Genomic DNA, 17,018 nt, shown 5'->3' on the forward strand with positions numbered 1-17,018 from the left:
GTATGTACTGGTTCGGGGCGAGTCAATGATTGTCAATTATTTAACTTATTCGCTTCGTTTGAATTGAACACACGTCAAAACCTCTTCTAAACGCATTTAATTACGGCTCACCTTACTTCTCTTACTTGCCTCGCCGAATGAGAGGCGGTTTCGTGGGTCAACCTCACACTGTCTGTATATGCATACATCGTTTAAGTTTATGCAGGAGAAGATTGAAAATACCTACTAATTAACAAGTTGGATTGGTTTTTAATTTAGCAATATATAAGATTTATTTACAAATTCGATACCATGTACTCGTAGATAATACATGCTTGTTCCAATTCCAGGTATCTCGCATATTCAATAAATAATAGTATCACGATTGTTACGGATTTAAAATAAATATCGCTTTATCGCCGGTCTACAGTTTCATTCGTTACGTACTTACATTCGTGTCTATAAGTATTTACAAGTCTAAGAAAATCTTATAAATCTAAGATTGTCAGGCTCATAAGCTGCCTTACATGATCTCACGGTCTTATCGATCGATTACGTTCAATAATAAAACCACGTTTGATCAAATAAAAGAAATACCACCGTTCGATCGCGTTCGTGTTAAACGTACAAACAAATCCAGTCTGTATACGGGTATATAATCGATGAAACGAGTAGTACTCGTTCTGGGAAGATGAGCAACGTATATTAGCGAATCGTTGCCATTCTGGAAATACATACGTCTAAAACAGTATAGACAGATGATAAATGTCGATGAAATTGACCGACATCACACAGCCGATGTGTATAATCGCATCGTATTCGGTTACTGTAATTGTAAGAAGTAGAAAATCTATGGGTTACAACGCTTGTTCCGATATTAATCCGATATTATGTAACGCTATTGAGAGTGGGCAATATACATACGCACCAAATGGTGCCACATACGCGCACCACTTATAGAACATTCAGAATTATAATTTTTAATTACACACTATATAATCTATATACATATACGTTATATGTACAAAAAATTGCACACAATCGCGCTCGGGTTACAAGTACGGTACGTAAATAATTGACACGCTGCGATGTAAAAAAAAGAAACGTCGCGTTTCGATGCTCGCGATAAGCGAAATATCGACGTTCACGGTAATTTCTTTTCGCTTCATACGCTTTGCCAGCTGTTTCTTCTTCGTTGCCCCTTACCTTACAGGCTGTACGTCGAATTCGTTACACGTGACTCTCCAGAGGTACTTTAAACACTTTAGAAGTCAAGCTAGTATCCGGTAAAGACTGTGGACGAGCGTTAGTCACGTTAAAAACGACGTTACTCGGGCCACGAAAACTGACCTCGATGAGAAAACTAGTATCGGTAAGACCGATACGACCAGTACTTAAATCCGGAGAACTTGTTCTCAATTGGCTCTTCTTCGGTCTATATTCGTTTCTGACCACTCTCTCAGCCTCGACTTGCAGTTTATTATCCAACCAATGTACTTTATCGAAATCCTTAGTACCACCTACAGTGTGCCTGCGCTTGATCGATCGTTCGGGCATACCATTTTTTCGTTTTAATTTCGTCGCACTATCTTTTCTAACGGATTGTCGTCTCTTGCTAATATTACACTCAGTTTTTTCAGTTTTTGTCAGCGACTCCGATCGCTTTAATTTACTGTTCGGAGAATCGGATCTCTCCGAATGCTTGTTCAAACTTTCAGAGCGTTTCAACTTGCCATTGGTCGGGGACGAGAGCCTCTCGACAGAATGTTTGTTCAAACTTTCAGACCTCTTCAACTTGGACGTGGTATTTTCAGATCTCTTATTTAAAGATTCAGATCTTTTCAGCCGCGACCTGACTTCGGAATTTGTCAGACTTTCAAATTTTTCGAGCTTGTTCGAATAATTCGCTGAATCGACATCGTGTCGAAAATCTTTCACATCGTCGATCGCTTTACCACCATTTTGCGCTAACACCGATGTTTCCTTCTCGTGCCTACAGCATTCTTGCGGTTCGTTCGCAGCTAAACTTGCTTCGTAAACTGTCGCCGTCGCCGTGGTCGTTGTTTCCTTGCTCGATCGCAATTGCTCTTGTTTTGGTTCGACCCTTTTTCGTACGTTAGCGCTTCGATCATTATCCGGCATATCGGTATTATCCGGTCGATCGACGCTGCTATTCTCTGTTACCGATGAATCCGTATCCTTTTCCGGAGCATCCTGCGCATGAGTAAAACAACCAATGGTATGAGTAAATGAATGTACCTGCGCATATGTGCTATGGATGCTATACGATTACACTAAATTTTATTCAATTTCATTAATTCGCTTTGACTTGGAGTGTATACTTGCATTTTTTTGACGAACGTATTGATGCTTTTCAATAGATGTTTTATGGAGGCTCGGATCCCGATAGGTTTCAATCGAGCATGATTGAGGACAAGCTGTTTTGTGTTCTTCTTTCTCTTCTCGTAACCCTCCTCCTCCTCCTCCTCCTCCTCGTTGATTTCGCAAGTTTTGCGAGTCTCGCGTTATCGCAGCGTCCTCGTCGCTGAGAGACAGATTCTCCGTAGCGGATCCACGTATCGTTTGATTCGACGAGTTTACCAGGGACTTCCATTTACGATCGAACGTGGTCGTCAAGCTGGTCAGCAAATCGCTACCTGCAATTCAATCGATTCGCTTTAATAGAAACACGTCTACCGATCTTACCGATCATGATGATACCTGTATATTAAATCGGAAGCGAACGGTTCAACGAGAAACACACACAAAGCATCGAACGATGGTCGTGATTGTCCTCGACCGCAAAATAAAATTATGGTCGTTCGCGTAACAGCAAACAACGAGCGTGATAACGAGCTTGAGCCGTTCGTTAGGAAGGTATTGTTACGTGAATGAAACAGCAACTACAAGTCACAATTTGCGTAAACTGCATTTCTATCGTCGTTCTTGCTACGCGGTATTACTGCCAGCAATTGATAACGATTGGTCAGTATCAAAAACTGTCGTATATCCGTTTCACCCTTCGCTACTCTCATCTTGATATTTTCTTCGATTTTTGTTACCCCTCGGCACGTCGCATCGAATATAATTAAACCACGATGATACCTCGATCGATTAGCAAATCTTAATTGAAGCGAAGAGCAGACGCAACAAAAGTACGACACATAGGGAGACGTAGGGAAAGAACGAGAGGAAATAAAGGGAACGGAGAGAGATAAGAGGAAGAGAAGAACGAACGAAGAGAGGATGTAAAACAAAGGAGAAGGAAAGAGAAACACAAATAACGTTGAATATTACCATCTTGCCATCTTCAATGTGTATAGAAATCAAAGAAACAAATGAAAAGAATATCGTGCAGCGATGAGAAAGCATCGAATAACAGAAAATGCAATTTGTTTCTTCTTCCAGTAGCGACAGTCTAGAACTTGGAAATATTGGGGAAAACAAAAACAGAAAAGAAAGAAAAAGGGAGCAATAATCGTAGTACGTATGGAGATTTTGATCGATAAGAACTATGTTTATCGAAAGCAAAGAAGGATAATAGACAGACAGCCAGACGGATAGACAAACAGCCAGCCATCGCGATAACCAACGGAGCGTTCGAATGACGGAGATGTCATGAGCGAAAGAGACAGAGATAAAGCGATAAAGATAAATAAGACTCGGAGTAGGAGACAGATGTTTTGTTAACGTGCGTTTAGCAGAAATAAAGAGTGTAAAGCCATTCGTATGAGCGAGTCACAACCATAGTCGAGCAGTTTACGACTTGGTATTCCTATTGGCAGACGAAGTAATTTACCTCGAAGGAACCTGTTTATAGTCTTGGAAGACAATCCGGCCCCTGAGCCCGAAGACACCCCTCGCGGTGGTGACTGCTCGACGGGCTCGATAGGCTCCGAGAATTCGGAGGGCTCCGAGGCCGGTGATACTCCCGAGGAGGATGCGATGGGTGTCGATGATCGTTGCACAACATCGATGTCGGCTGCGTCTGACATTGACACTGGCCCTGGCACTCGCATTCGCCCTGGCATCGGCATCGACATTGGCATTGGCATTGGCATTGGCATTGACATCGGCATTGATATTGGCATTGACATTGGTATTGACATCGGCATGGACATTGGCATTGACGATGGGCCCGGTGTCTTCGTGGCGGAACCAGAGGGGCTTGCGGTACCATGTAGGTGAGACGATATGTACCACCAGAAACCGGGATTTGCCGTTTGCCTAAGAGTGTTCAACGCATTCGCATCGTCATAATCGACACCCCATCGAGAACATGTACTAACAGCTTCTGGCAGTGACAAACGAGCAAACCATCGAACGAACACGAAAGCGAGGAGTCTGCCCCTGCCCCTCTTCCATACTTTTACACCCTCTCGGCTTCTTTCCTTCATCTTCCAATCGATTACAGATCGATCTACCTCTAATATACCTTCCTCCATAGAATCTATTTCCTCTTTACTTTTCTTTCATTTGACACCACCTTCTTGTTTCGCTCTTTTCTTCTCTACTCTTTCAGTTCGTATCGGACTATCGCGTATTCGTATTGGCGATTTTTCACTCGGCTTTACACGCCTCTTCTTTCGTATTTAATATTCCTAATTGAACTCGCGCAAACACGCACGCATGCACGCACGCACACACGCGCAAACAAACAAACACGCATACACGCATACATTGTAAATAGGATTTTATCGTGTTCCAGAAAGACGAAAAAATAGAAAGGGAAATATAGAAAACTATAAAGATACTTTATACATTTAAGATATTGCACGGTCACATCTAATTACAGATACTATAGTAGGTAATACACCGAGAGTTTAGGTGAGACTCGTTCGAAGAACGAGCAGGAGGCAGTTTCAACGCCAAGATCAAAAGCGAACAATTCAGCGAGCAAGCGATCAAGCTGCGGTACCCGACGAATAGTCCTGTTTTTTCTTTCTCTTTTTTTTCTTTTTTGTTCTTTCGACATTGTCGTTTTTAGTACGTTACATGCAGATGCGAAGAAAAAGCTTTCAACGTAACTAGCCGATTGCGTGTTTTAAAATGATCGAACCCGATTCGAGAAAAACAAAATATAAGACTGATAATCACAGTGTGCACGTTGAAACTAATCTCAATAGCGCGCAACTGATTAATCGATCAAGCTTAATCAACTTGACATTCGATATTCATAGAGATAGAGCTAGTTATACGTATTAGCATGCACGAAACGAAAAAAATAAAAAACAATTTTGTAGCAAGGTGCTTTCGATCTACATAAAATGCAATGTGCCATCGTTGCCCGGTTGTATCGTCGGCTTTTCGCGAAAATATTATAATATTGAACAAGAGCTAGTAATGGAAAAAAAGAAAGAGGGAAAGAAGAGAAACAACAACCTCGAAATGTCTGTAGAAAGATATAAAGTTAAAGAAAATAACCGTATGCATCTATCGTGCAATATCGGACGGTTACTCATAAAGATCTGTTAAAGAGTAGAAAGAACAAATAAAGAGTACCTAGAAAGCTTTTTGTTAATGGTCAGAATCTTCTGAGTCCATTGTAGAAAACAAGATCCAGCTACACTCACCAAGAGCGTCGGAGAAGCAACGTTAGATAGAGAAAAATATAAAGAGAATAAATACATAGATAGGATGAGAGTTAACGTTTCATGATAATCGTCAGTGCCGGAACACATGACAACATTGATATCGCGCACGTATCGCGTATTCATTTCTTTCGACTAGTTCGTATTTCGATAATTAAGAATAATTAAGGAGGATCAACCAACAACTAAATATACACCCAGGAGATTCAAAGACAAGCTTCACACTATAGCTATCAGTTTAGGTTCCAGTTTAGAAAAATAAAACAAGGATATGGACACAATACGAATATCGCAGGAGAATAGTTGATACATCGATACTAACCATCGTCCGAGACATCACTGGAAAGGGGTTTCCGTTGTTGACTGGTCGGTGAAAGCGACGACTGAGAAATGTTGTGCGTTTCGTGCAGAGAATCCAAACTGCCATAACGAATTGGCGGTAGCGTCGTAGATTTTTCCAGTGATTGCTATAAGTTTCAAGAAACCGGTAATAATGGTAAAATAACAGGCGTCTTGTTATATTCGCAAATATTTGATCTCTCAATTGTAATCGAATTGCGATCAGATTCGAAATCGATGCGATCTTACCTCTGAATCAGTTTTCAATTTCTTTATAATAGTGTTCGAGACGTTCTCCGAGGGCAGAATCGTAGCAGGTTCGTCTGCGAGTTGCGACACTCGTCTAACCGGCGTGGGTTGTTGCTGCACAGCTATCGATAAAGACGGCATCCGAGCAGTCGATCGGGAACCGATATCGAGGAAAGATTTATCGGCAAGCCTGTCGTTAAAACTAGAAAGTCTTGTTGTGGATGAAAGATAAGTAGTAGGTGTTGTCACAGTTGTGTCTACTATACTGTCGAGCAGATCGTCGTTTTCCATTTCACGTTTAGCCAATTGCCATTCCATTTCGATTCTCCGCCTCTCTTCTTCTCTCCTTTCAGCTTCGCGTCTTTGTCGATTCCGATCCCTCTGTAACATTGCCTTTGTTTCCTGTTCAAATCTTCGTATACGTTCTTGAGTAGATGCGCTCAATCCAGCATACGTTCTTATCGTAACCTCGTCATTGCTTTGTTTCGTGTCGTTCGAAGCGCTGGAAAGCGTCGAACTTGCATCGAAGCAGCTCAGGCCAGTCTCGCTAGAGAGTCGGGAAGACTCTGAAGCCGACGAGACGGCCGAGCGATGAGTCGGTTGAATTGATGGAACCGACTCTACCATACGATTTAAATATCTGTTCGATTTCTCCGAAGAAACATCATCGTGACTGTTTAACGTGCAATCACGGTTATTAATTGTGCAATCAGCTATGACATCGGAACTACCGATACTTGCGCTAGTAATCGCAGTCTGATCGAGCGTCGGTGACCGGTCGCATCGATCGATGGAACGATTCGACTGATTCTGACTTTCGTGCATTAAAACGATCTCACTGACCGAACATTGCCTCTCGTTCAATGCCATACTTCGCCGATTTTGAAGGTTTTCTGCTTCTTGTTTCATCCTCAGCTAAATATGAAACAAACGCGACATTGCAACAATTAGAATGCGTTAATATGCGTTAGTCTACATAAGTGTACGTTAATGTAAATCGTAGCAAATCGTCACCATTTCGTTGTGGAAATTAAATAAATCAAATATAAGTACGTGTACAGTCAAACATTTATATCTCTCACATAAAACCAAACCTTATCGACTTCGTGAGTTTCGTTATCCGTCTCGTCTTGACACTTTCTTCTTCTTTGTATTTTTCGATTAGCAGCGGATATAATAGATGATACAATGTCCTTAGCGGATGCCATTTCGCGTCCTATTTCGTTCATACAAAATTGAAAACGAAATTAAGTATAGAAATATGAAAAATGTATCGTTGCGACGCAGAATCAAATATATCGAAGAATAACAATCAAAAGTAGACCATTTATAAATCGTACCTTCGACTTTCTGAATGTTGTTCAACAAGAGATTATGATTATTACTCGACGTTGTAGTCTCGATCTCGCTAGTGTCAGCTGGAAGACTGAGATTCACGCTCAGTCGACTTAAATCGTCCAAATCATCGTCCGAAAAGAACCAATCTACCTATAACCAGGTGTGTAATCATCAATATTCCAGTCAAAAAATGCTTCTCTTTCATCGTTTCATCCTTGTTTATATGAACAGAATTAAAAATATCATAGATTAGGTACATACGTTGTTTAATAAGCTTTCGACAATTCGACACTGATGCGACATATCAGTAACCATAGTAACCATATTGTCTCTGGAACCACTGGCTCTAACTAATGTAGGACCAAACACGATGGCCAAATTCTTTGCCTCCATCTTATTAACCTCGCTATGTTCGACTATTCTTTTTAAATGAAACATCAAATACTTGAGAGTTTCAAAGTGATGTTCCGGAAGATCCCTGAGCAACTTCCTTATCGTTGTCATTCTTCTTTGAGGATCCTCAACTTTATCGGCATCGATAAACATAGGGTATAATTCTGCGGTGAGTAGTGAATCTGGGAGCTGTCGAAAGAACGACTTCAGAAGAGAAGATATTACGTTTACATCGCTCCATCTAGGATCCTAGAAGCAGCAAGATAAGTCGAATAATCAGTAATGTAATAATAGAATAATCGTTCTGCATGACGATGTAATATTTTTACCTGGAGATTGATATTTTCGAAACCTTTGTTCACGCTGTCAGTTAAATGTGAAATAGCGGCAGTGTTACCGGGTACTCTATAAATACCGACTACTTCGAGACCCCTCGCTTCGACAATACTCGTGCACATTTCAACGATCAATGGCACATATTCCGAGAAAGATGACTATTCGAAAACGAAAAAATTTAGTTTAGTCGATTAGAATATGAGTTTAGTAAGAAAGTTTGTCGTTAACCGAAGAAAATACGGGTAATAAAATAATAGAGAGAGATGAAAGCAATCACCGGTGGGCAAAGTTCAAGCGGTACTTTGAATGTAGCACCCTCTGGTGGTAGTTGCGTTGTTGGTGAAGAAGGAGATCCCGTTTGTCCATGCATTCTCCGCAATTGTTTTGCGACTCTACCCTTCCATGTCTTGGTCTTTGGAGAAACCAAACTATCGATCGTTTGACTCGGTTTTCGAGTCTTGTTTATCGGTGATTGTCCAGTCGGAGATCTGTTCCTAAACGAAGTTAACTTCTTGATGCCTTTATGCCCTGGAAGGGGGCTTAATCGCTGACCACCACTACCACTACCAGTCGACATTGTCATTGGACTAGCATTCGTGGTTGTTTGACACGTTGAAGAACTGCTGGTGGGACCTGGAGTTTGCGGGACAGCTTGTTGCTTCAAAGTACTATTATGAGCAATTTCCTAAAATACAAAACAAAACAAAACTAACGGTTGAGTGACTTGTTACAAAGCTTACAGTTTAATAAATGAAGATTACAGATTGTAACATCTTAACTTACGGACGGTTTTTCAGCAGCAGCATGTTCATGTAGAGCTCGTAGCCAAAGCGCCATGGACGCTGCGTCTTCGGTCTGTAGCAAAACTTCTGCGTTCGGATTTGCTAACCGTAATACGTGTTTACGTTTCGTATAATCCTCTGCGATATCTACAAGGGAACATCTCACATCTACGCTTTGAGCTACATTTTCACCGTCACAGGATAACGAAGGACTCTAAAAAAAAATCGAAAACAAATGTATATATATATCCCATTTATATAAAAATTTATACCAGAGAGAAACGTAAAACCGAAAGTCTATCCCAATCCGATAGGCAAAGACTGTATATAGTAAATAATAATAATATACAAATTTTATAGATTATAATCTTAAATTCGATCAACTTGAAAATACTTATCGCTTTTTGGATACCTGATTTTGACGATCCTTATAAAAGAAGAGAATCGGTCCGCGAAGAACACCCCATAGCTGTTTCCATGATCGATCGGAAGATCGCTGAAATTGAATAAAACGTAAAAAATGACATGATTAAATGCACCTCGTTACATATATTACAGTCAGTGAACCTGTATATACATAATATATATATCATTACCTTGCCATCAAGTACAGTAAATTTGACATGTAAAGGTCCCTCTCGTTCCACTTGTCCGATGTCTTTTATAATGCCAGTCGCTGCTTCCCGGCCAGTACAAATAGAATTGCCGCTGAAAAAGTCCAGCGTACTTTCTTTAATACGATAACTACTGTCATACATTTGTCTAATTGATCAAGAAATCTCATGATCAATTCTTTTTCCACATTAATCGTACCACGATAAGACTAGCGAAAAGAGCGAAAGGGACGATAACAATGAAAAGAGCAAAAGGAGCGAATGCATTTGGACAATTCAGCGACGCGATTCTCTTTTCCTTCATCTTTCGTTACCAACACTATCTATTTCCAACCAACAATATGTACCAGCTACAAACACAAATACAGCGAAGGTATAGGATGGAATTAATACGCGTTTCTACGAACACGAATGTGATTAGTGATTAGTGATTACTGTTGTTAGAAACGAAGCAGTTAAATCGAGCGATAAGTGTATTAATATGTTGCGCTCAATCGCAACCAGTAACGAGGAAATATACCATGTATTTAGGACACGTTTATAACGAAAACGCGGTAAAAGACAAGACGGTTGCGAAAACAGAATACACCATCTTTGTAATTTTCTCAACATGTACAGTGCAGAATTGAAAAGAAAACGAGCGGATAGAATGCGGGCACCCAATTGATCGTAATACGTTAGGTCCACCTTAATCTCATACACATGCAACGTATTACTCCAAAATTTGTATTGTCTGATGAGAGAAATTAGCAGACTATCCCTCTTGCCCTTGTGCCATCCCGATAGTCTTCTTTCCAGTTCTGCATAGTACTATCCTCACCGATTAATATTTTTGTTTAAACTCGTCGATTGAGTCACTTCCTCGAAGATGCGACGCAGCGATGCTATATCGTTTGGAAGTAGCGGTAGCCGCCATCTCTTATGAATGCTGAAAATATGGACGGAGGCAGAACTTGATGTACACTCGCGAATGATCAACTACGATATACTACGACAGGCAAGTGATCCACACCCCAAACATCATAGAAAGATGCTATACCCCGTACACGACAGAGAGAAGGAGAAAGAAACATAGGTGGATAGACCTAAAGAAAAAAGCTTCTATGTATGGTGGCAGCGATCTCCTCAACTTACCTTCTAGAAGTATGGGTAATGGGCTCGGAGTCGCTTAGTTCCAAATCACTGTCGACATGAATTCGTTCGCCCCAAGTTGCTTTCAAGTAAGATACCCTTCTTGTGGCACGATCTTCGTCTGCTAAAGAAAACAAATGGAGACAAATTTCTTTGGTGAGCAGATTGATTCGTTAAACTTATCGATACTTGATACTTAGACAAATATAAATATAGATATAAATACGTACCAATCTGCGTATTCTTTTGCCGCCTGAATACAACTTCGTTATTGTGCATATCATTATCCGATGGCAATACACCTTTGAATCAACCAAAATCATTAATTAATTATACCTCTTTTAATCGATTAATTCAAATTAAGATGATGTAACTTCATCGAATTTACGAAAAGAAAAGAAAATAAAATAACACGAAAAAACTAACCAGATTCAGCTTTGATGATTTGCGCGTAACCATCCTGTTGTTGTCTTCTAGACCCTTTCTCGACAATTTTCTCCTTTCCATCACATATATTAGTTGCATCAACGTAAACACTATTGTCATTTCCGTTCGTATCTCGCTTTCGTTCGGTATCGTCCTGTCGTTGAAACCAGTGAAGTCTAACGGTATTTAACAAATTGCTTGTACTCGTAGATTCCCATGATTCAGCGCTGTTGCTACGAATCCTCGGCCGTACTGTTTCCCCGTCTGTGATTCTCGGATTGGGTGTCTCTATATAAATCATGCGAAAACAACAAAACACTAGAGTACTTTTGAAATCGAACCAATGTCTCAAGTTATTAGTAAGTTTTTAATATCATGGCGTCGAACGTACAAAAACGTGTATGCCTACGAAACAAGTAAACCTCGTGCTTGGCCAGAGCAATGTAGTAGCACAACATTAAAAGCTGTGCGACGGACACTGGAACGGTACAAAAACAATAGAGAGAGAGAGAGAGAGAGAGAGAGAGAGAGAGAGAGAGAGAGGAAGGAAGGATGTGTGTATGTATGGAAGTAAGACTGATAAAAGGGGCGGAGAAGGATTAAAGAGATGGGTGAATCAGTAAATTAGTGAATAAGTGAGAGAAGAGAAATACACCGGCACAAACACAACATTTAACTAAATCGACTCTCTCTTCTACCTTCTAACGTGTTATAGTTGCCCGGCGGTTCGCAGTGGATGTGTTTGCTGCCTACAGGTATTATTCTGTTGCCTTTTAATCCGCTACCTAGATATTCACAGTAGTATATTAAGAATGTACAATAATCAAAGAATTACGTCATTTTATTCGTAATTCCACGATAAACGTACCTTTAGATTAGTAAAACAGAAAGAAGGAAGGAACAAATGCGAAAACTTACCACTATCCAAGGATTTGGTTTCCCTGGTTGGCACAGGTGGTATTCTTCTCGGTTCTTGAGCTTCGGCTTTCGATTCAAATTCCCTTCTTCTAACGGCAACGTTCGGCACGCTATGCTTAGTCGATAATCTCGACAGCTCGCTTTTATAGAGGCTGATTCGATCACCAGTCGGTTCATCATCGTCGCTTAATAATCGCCCTGACTCGAACTGTTTCGCTCGCTTCGATACGATTTGAAGTCCTTGCGGTAGTATCGGAAATTTATCATTTACCTTTTTTTCAGGTCCAGGAGACGAAGGCAGAGAAGAAGTACCATTTTTCGTATCTATCGATTGCCGATCACCGGGTAGTAAAGTGCCAGCGCTTGCGATATTTTCATGTATTCTCGTCAGTGTTCCAACAAAAATGTTCGATTTAGCGATGTTTCGTTGCAATTGTTGCTGATGTTTATCGATGATTCCTACACTGTCGTCGATCAGCTGTCGAGGTGAATCTTGCTCTTGACATAGAGGTGTCGGCATCGAGCTTCGTGCGGGACAAACCCAAGACTGTCTTGTTCTTGGCGACAAACTCGGAATCATACTGACTGACCTGCGTTGTCTGTGTCCACTTCTCTCCGGAGAACGAAGGCGCGGTCGTTGATTGGTCTCAGGATTGTGAGCAGTTTCACCGAAATATCTTTGCAAGATATCGTCCTCTTTGGAGACCACGAGAAGTCGTAGCCACGGACCCGCCTGCTGTATACGTTGAACTACTTTCGCGTATTGCTCACCGCGCGTTGGTCTTCCGTCGACAGAAACGACCCTGTCCCCTGTACGTAACCCTGCTTCGGCTGCTGGCGAATTCCCGCGTACCTGTTTCACGAATATCGTATCCATCGGCTCGTCTATCCTCGTTCGTTCGTGTCCTGGTAGCATCTAATGGAAATTCATCATTTTCTATCAAAGTCGAGAACGTGTCGAATCGAGTCACAATTTTAAACGAATACTTACGCAACAGGACTCCGGTGGGTAAACGATAAAATGACGGAGGGTGAAGCCAAAACCATTTTCTCCGCGGCGCAACAATAACGTTCTTGGACCTCTAGGTGGCGAATCGTATCGTTGAACGCCTGCCGTTGTTGCTATCGCACTAGCGATTGTTCCGACACCACCACCTGATCCTGTTGGAAGCGTCGATACTGGAGGCGGTGACGAACCGTGTTCTATCTAAAAGAAATTCTATTCTTTCTCTTCTTTCTTCAACCTTGAACTTGAGACGAATCCTGCCCGCATACATATATGGGCACACATGCCATTCTTAACGATTTTACTTTAGTTTGTTTCCAAGATATTAAAACGATCGAACGCTACAATCCCCTTTTTAACCCCCGCTCCTTGCTCTTTCTCCCCCTTTATAGACGTGTGTTCTGGTATCGGTGGATAACAAGAAAGAAAAGAGAAGAAAGGTGCAGAAAAATACAGAAAGCAGGTGAAATGAACAGCAAAAGAGGAATATCGCGTCTTACCGATCAACCGATGCATTTACAGGAACAAGGCATTAGCGTTGATGTTGCTTGCGACAAAACCTTTTCTTTATTATAAAGTAACAACGACGAACAATGTGAGAGCAAGGCATAATTCGAAGAAAAAGGAAGAATCGGTGAAGCTAAAAAGGAAAAAGAAATAGAAACGCGTATCGAAAAGAAAAACACGGTAGAAAGTAACGGCAGGCAGGCGAATTGCTAATTTAAAATCATTAAGACATGTTAAGTGGCAGCAAAAGTTAATGAGTGTGAAAGCATGAAGTAAAAGATGTTGATGGTGAAGAAGCGCTTGGAAAAGCGCTCAGTGACTCGATCCTTTCAATTTCTTCCCTTCCCACCCTCGCGCTATGTCTGGAAAGTGCGCGTTTCCCAGCTTCGCTCACTAAAATAAACCGAATCGAAGTTTGGCACGATCGTTTGGTATTACGTACCGTGTGCGCCTGCCTAACCAACCGTTGGGAATTATTTCGGTCCTCAGCCATTGTGCCGTTTCCTGAAAACAACCGATAATTTAGCGTCATTGTACATTCGTATTACCAAAGTATCTTAAGTTGGCAAAGTGAAAAACATTGGCAATACTATTTACCATAAGTAATCGAGAATTCAATTGTATTCGATTCTACGTCGTAATATATATATAGAACAAGCTGCTTTTCCAAAATTTCTCCGCATATTTACAATGTATGAAAGTTGTCTTATCAGTCGTGTGCTTTTCGTTCCTAAAGTGTACTATACATATTGGAATTAATGTACACATGTATATGTACATACCTACGTATATACGCGCGCGCACATAGTACGGCCGAGCAGCGAGCCATTCTACTTTCTCTGTAACGCGACATACTTTCTTGATATAATTTACTCAGGTCGGAATAATAATACCAAAAAAAAAAAAAGAAAAACAGAAATATCTTTCATTGTCCCGCTTGACTTACTTATCCTCCATGACACGAGAAAAAGGAAAACTCATTCGAATGATTCGTTACGTCGATTTAACCTGATTATCTTGTAATTCCATAGCACAGCGAGGTTAACTACAAAATGTAATACACATTAAACTTTAAAGACAAAAATAACGGTGTTTCTCCTGTGATATCGACCATTCCAACAAAAACAGATTTTTCGATCTCAGCAGGAGTTAAAATAACAAATCGTATAACCTATTTTACATATGTAGAACGATCAAACACGTCCAATGTTTTTAAACGGCTTGATTTTCTCTTTATCCTACCACTGAACCTTATCGTATTTTAGAACGCCGCAGATATCATCGTTTCGTCGGTCATCGAGATTAACCGAAAACATCGTGCAGTTTTACGTATAAAGAATAGAAATTTTTTCATTGCGATAGCCAATATGAAAGATTCTGCTGTCCTTCTCTATTTTTCCATTCACATTGGATATGTGTCCTTTTTGCGCGTTCAGAATACATTTTTCTCACTAGCGTTTACATCTACATAAAATTATAGTATAGGGTGAAAGTCTTTTTTCCTTTTAATTTTGCCCGTTCGAATAGAATCGACTTAGTGTACGAATTATTTGCTCATTTTTTGAATTATGCCGACCGATTCACATCGGTGATAAACGAAACGGTTCGACATTGTTTAATATTTACGCTCGGGATTATTATGATAAGCGTACGATAAGAAACTAAGAATGCATTCGGCTGTTTTCTCTGAAGTTACGTTATTTCGCTGTATTAACGAAAACATATATATACAGTACACAGTTATCCTAACTCTTCGACAAAGTTTACATAGTACTGGTTCAATAAGTTTTTCAAACGACTATAAAGTGTTTTCTTAAAGAGTACCTAACTTCGTTTGAATTTCTATCCGTCTTTTAAGAAACGAACACAATTTCCGTGAATATGACACGAATGCCAATCAATTTTTCTTCTTTACATCGATCGAGTATTAAAAAAAACACCGTCTTATAACGTTAGTTCATCGATTTTTAGGCGATCGTATAAAATATAAAATGATGGATAAATGAAATAGCGTATATTATTGAAAGCAACACATGATATTGCATATGTTTGAAAAATAAAACTGGAGGAAAGCAGGAAAGCAGAAAAGGAGAGGTGTACAGTGTACCTGAGTGTGGCGTACACGCGCGAGCGCACGAAAGAGTGAGAGAGAGAGGGAAGAGGGAGAAAGGGAAAGAGAGAGAAAGAGAGAGAAATGTAGCTACTACTAATACCTACATAGTACATCAAGTACACACCTTAAGTAGGAAGTGTCGTGCATCGAGTGTTCGCTGCGCCCTTGCCGTTACTCCCTCGTTTTCCCTGATACAGGGATAAATTAATTAGGGATATCCCTTTGACTTTTTTCTTCTCTCTTAAAAAGTCCATCCACACCAACTATACGCGGACGAATCGAAAAAAGAGACTTCGGTCAGTGTGTTTCTACGAAGATGCTCGCCATAAAAGATGTGTCGGCGGCAGACAATCTTCGTTTTCCAAGACATAATCTTCTTTGTGATGAACGTTTTGTCACAATTACCTTTTACATCAATGTATTTTCAAACGGACACATGGTCGTAAACTGACAATATATGTATACGTACAGCAGATACATAATTATAAATGAGCGATACACGTATCCGTATGATCACTTTAGAATAACAATTACCGATCTTCTTCTCCTCTTATTTTATATTTCGGAATAAACAGTCGACCGTCTTCCATAAATGCACCTCATGTCAATCGAATCGACGCTTCGATTCACTCATCTGCTATAAATTAATCGAACAAATCTGTACAAACCATATCCGCTAATCTTATTTTCAATTCTCGTTAAATGCAATGATATATCGAATTACTTTAACATATTTGTAGGGCCTTGGTACGAAAGTAATAACGTCCACGACACAGTACGATACTACACGGCACGGCACAGTAATATGGCGACCTAAGAGAATCGAGCACAGTGACGATAGTAAAGTTCGCTAAGGTAGCCGTCATTGGAAATTGAGAAAAAGTAAGCTCAAGAATATACTTTACGATATTCTTGCACAATTTGCAAGTAATTTAATTTCAAGCCATTGTGAAAAAAATGTCACGAAACACTACTTTTGTGCCCGCCATTATTCTAACCGTCTTCCTCTACTTTTAACATTTTCTTTCTTTCGTATTCTTTCCTTTTCTTTCCACCGTGAGCCATCCTCACTGCCCCACTAGTACGTAATACCGCTCACTCAGCGTTAGTTAACTCCCTTCTCTATCGTGCAATCCTCGTTTATCTCCTTATTTTTTTAACGTATACGTCCACGATCTCTGCGAACGACATCTATACGTTAATTGTTAAATACGGTATTTGTACAGTGCTACACCAATAGTTGATAAAGATGCTGCCTATAACATTGTTCAAACAAAAAGATATTTATTTTTTATT

The 17,018-nt window shown here is 40.3% G+C and overlaps 1 protein-coding gene across 13 annotated transcripts; it reads right to left on the reverse strand.

Annotated features, from left to right (window-relative positions):
- Positions 1-229: 229 nt before the first annotated feature.
- On the reverse strand, positions 230-16,777 carry LOC122573017 (rho GTPase-activating protein 21). 13 transcript variants are annotated; one of them, XM_043738849.1, is made up of 23 exons: positions 16,447-16,767; positions 15,847-16,359; positions 14,052-14,113; positions 13,088-13,303; positions 12,097-13,012; positions 11,877-11,963; positions 11,570-11,656; positions 11,179-11,496; positions 10,983-11,054; positions 10,756-10,876; positions 10,442-10,549; positions 9,604-9,715; positions 9,420-9,503; positions 9,009-9,221; positions 8,503-8,910; positions 8,219-8,383; positions 7,758-8,138; positions 7,499-7,646; positions 7,241-7,374; positions 6,159-7,073; positions 5,893-6,037; positions 2,326-2,636; positions 230-2,193 (listed from the first exon to the last, which is right to left on the reverse strand). In XM_043738849.1, the coding sequence occupies exons 3-23, from the start codon at positions 14,100-14,102 to the stop codon at positions 1,210-1,212; spliced, it is 5,976 nt and encodes a 1,991-aa protein (XP_043594784.1). In that variant the 5' UTR covers positions 14,103-14,113; positions 15,847-16,359; positions 16,447-16,767; the 3' UTR covers positions 230-1,209. The 13 variants fall into 13 exon arrangements, with proteins under 13 accessions (XP_043594784.1, XP_043594786.1, XP_043594796.1 ...); XM_043738851.1 differs by having other exon boundaries at positions 10,756-10,873; positions 15,847-16,768; XM_043738861.1 differs by having other exon boundaries at positions 13,088-13,299; positions 15,847-16,767.
- Positions 16,778-17,018: the final 241 nt, after the last annotated feature.

This window comes from Bombus pyrosoma, linkage group LG11, assembly GCF_014825855.1.
Source record: "Bombus pyrosoma isolate SC7728 linkage group LG11, ASM1482585v1, whole genome shotgun sequence".
Lineage (NCBI taxonomy): Eukaryota > Metazoa > Arthropoda > Insecta > Hymenoptera > Apidae > Bombus > Bombus pyrosoma.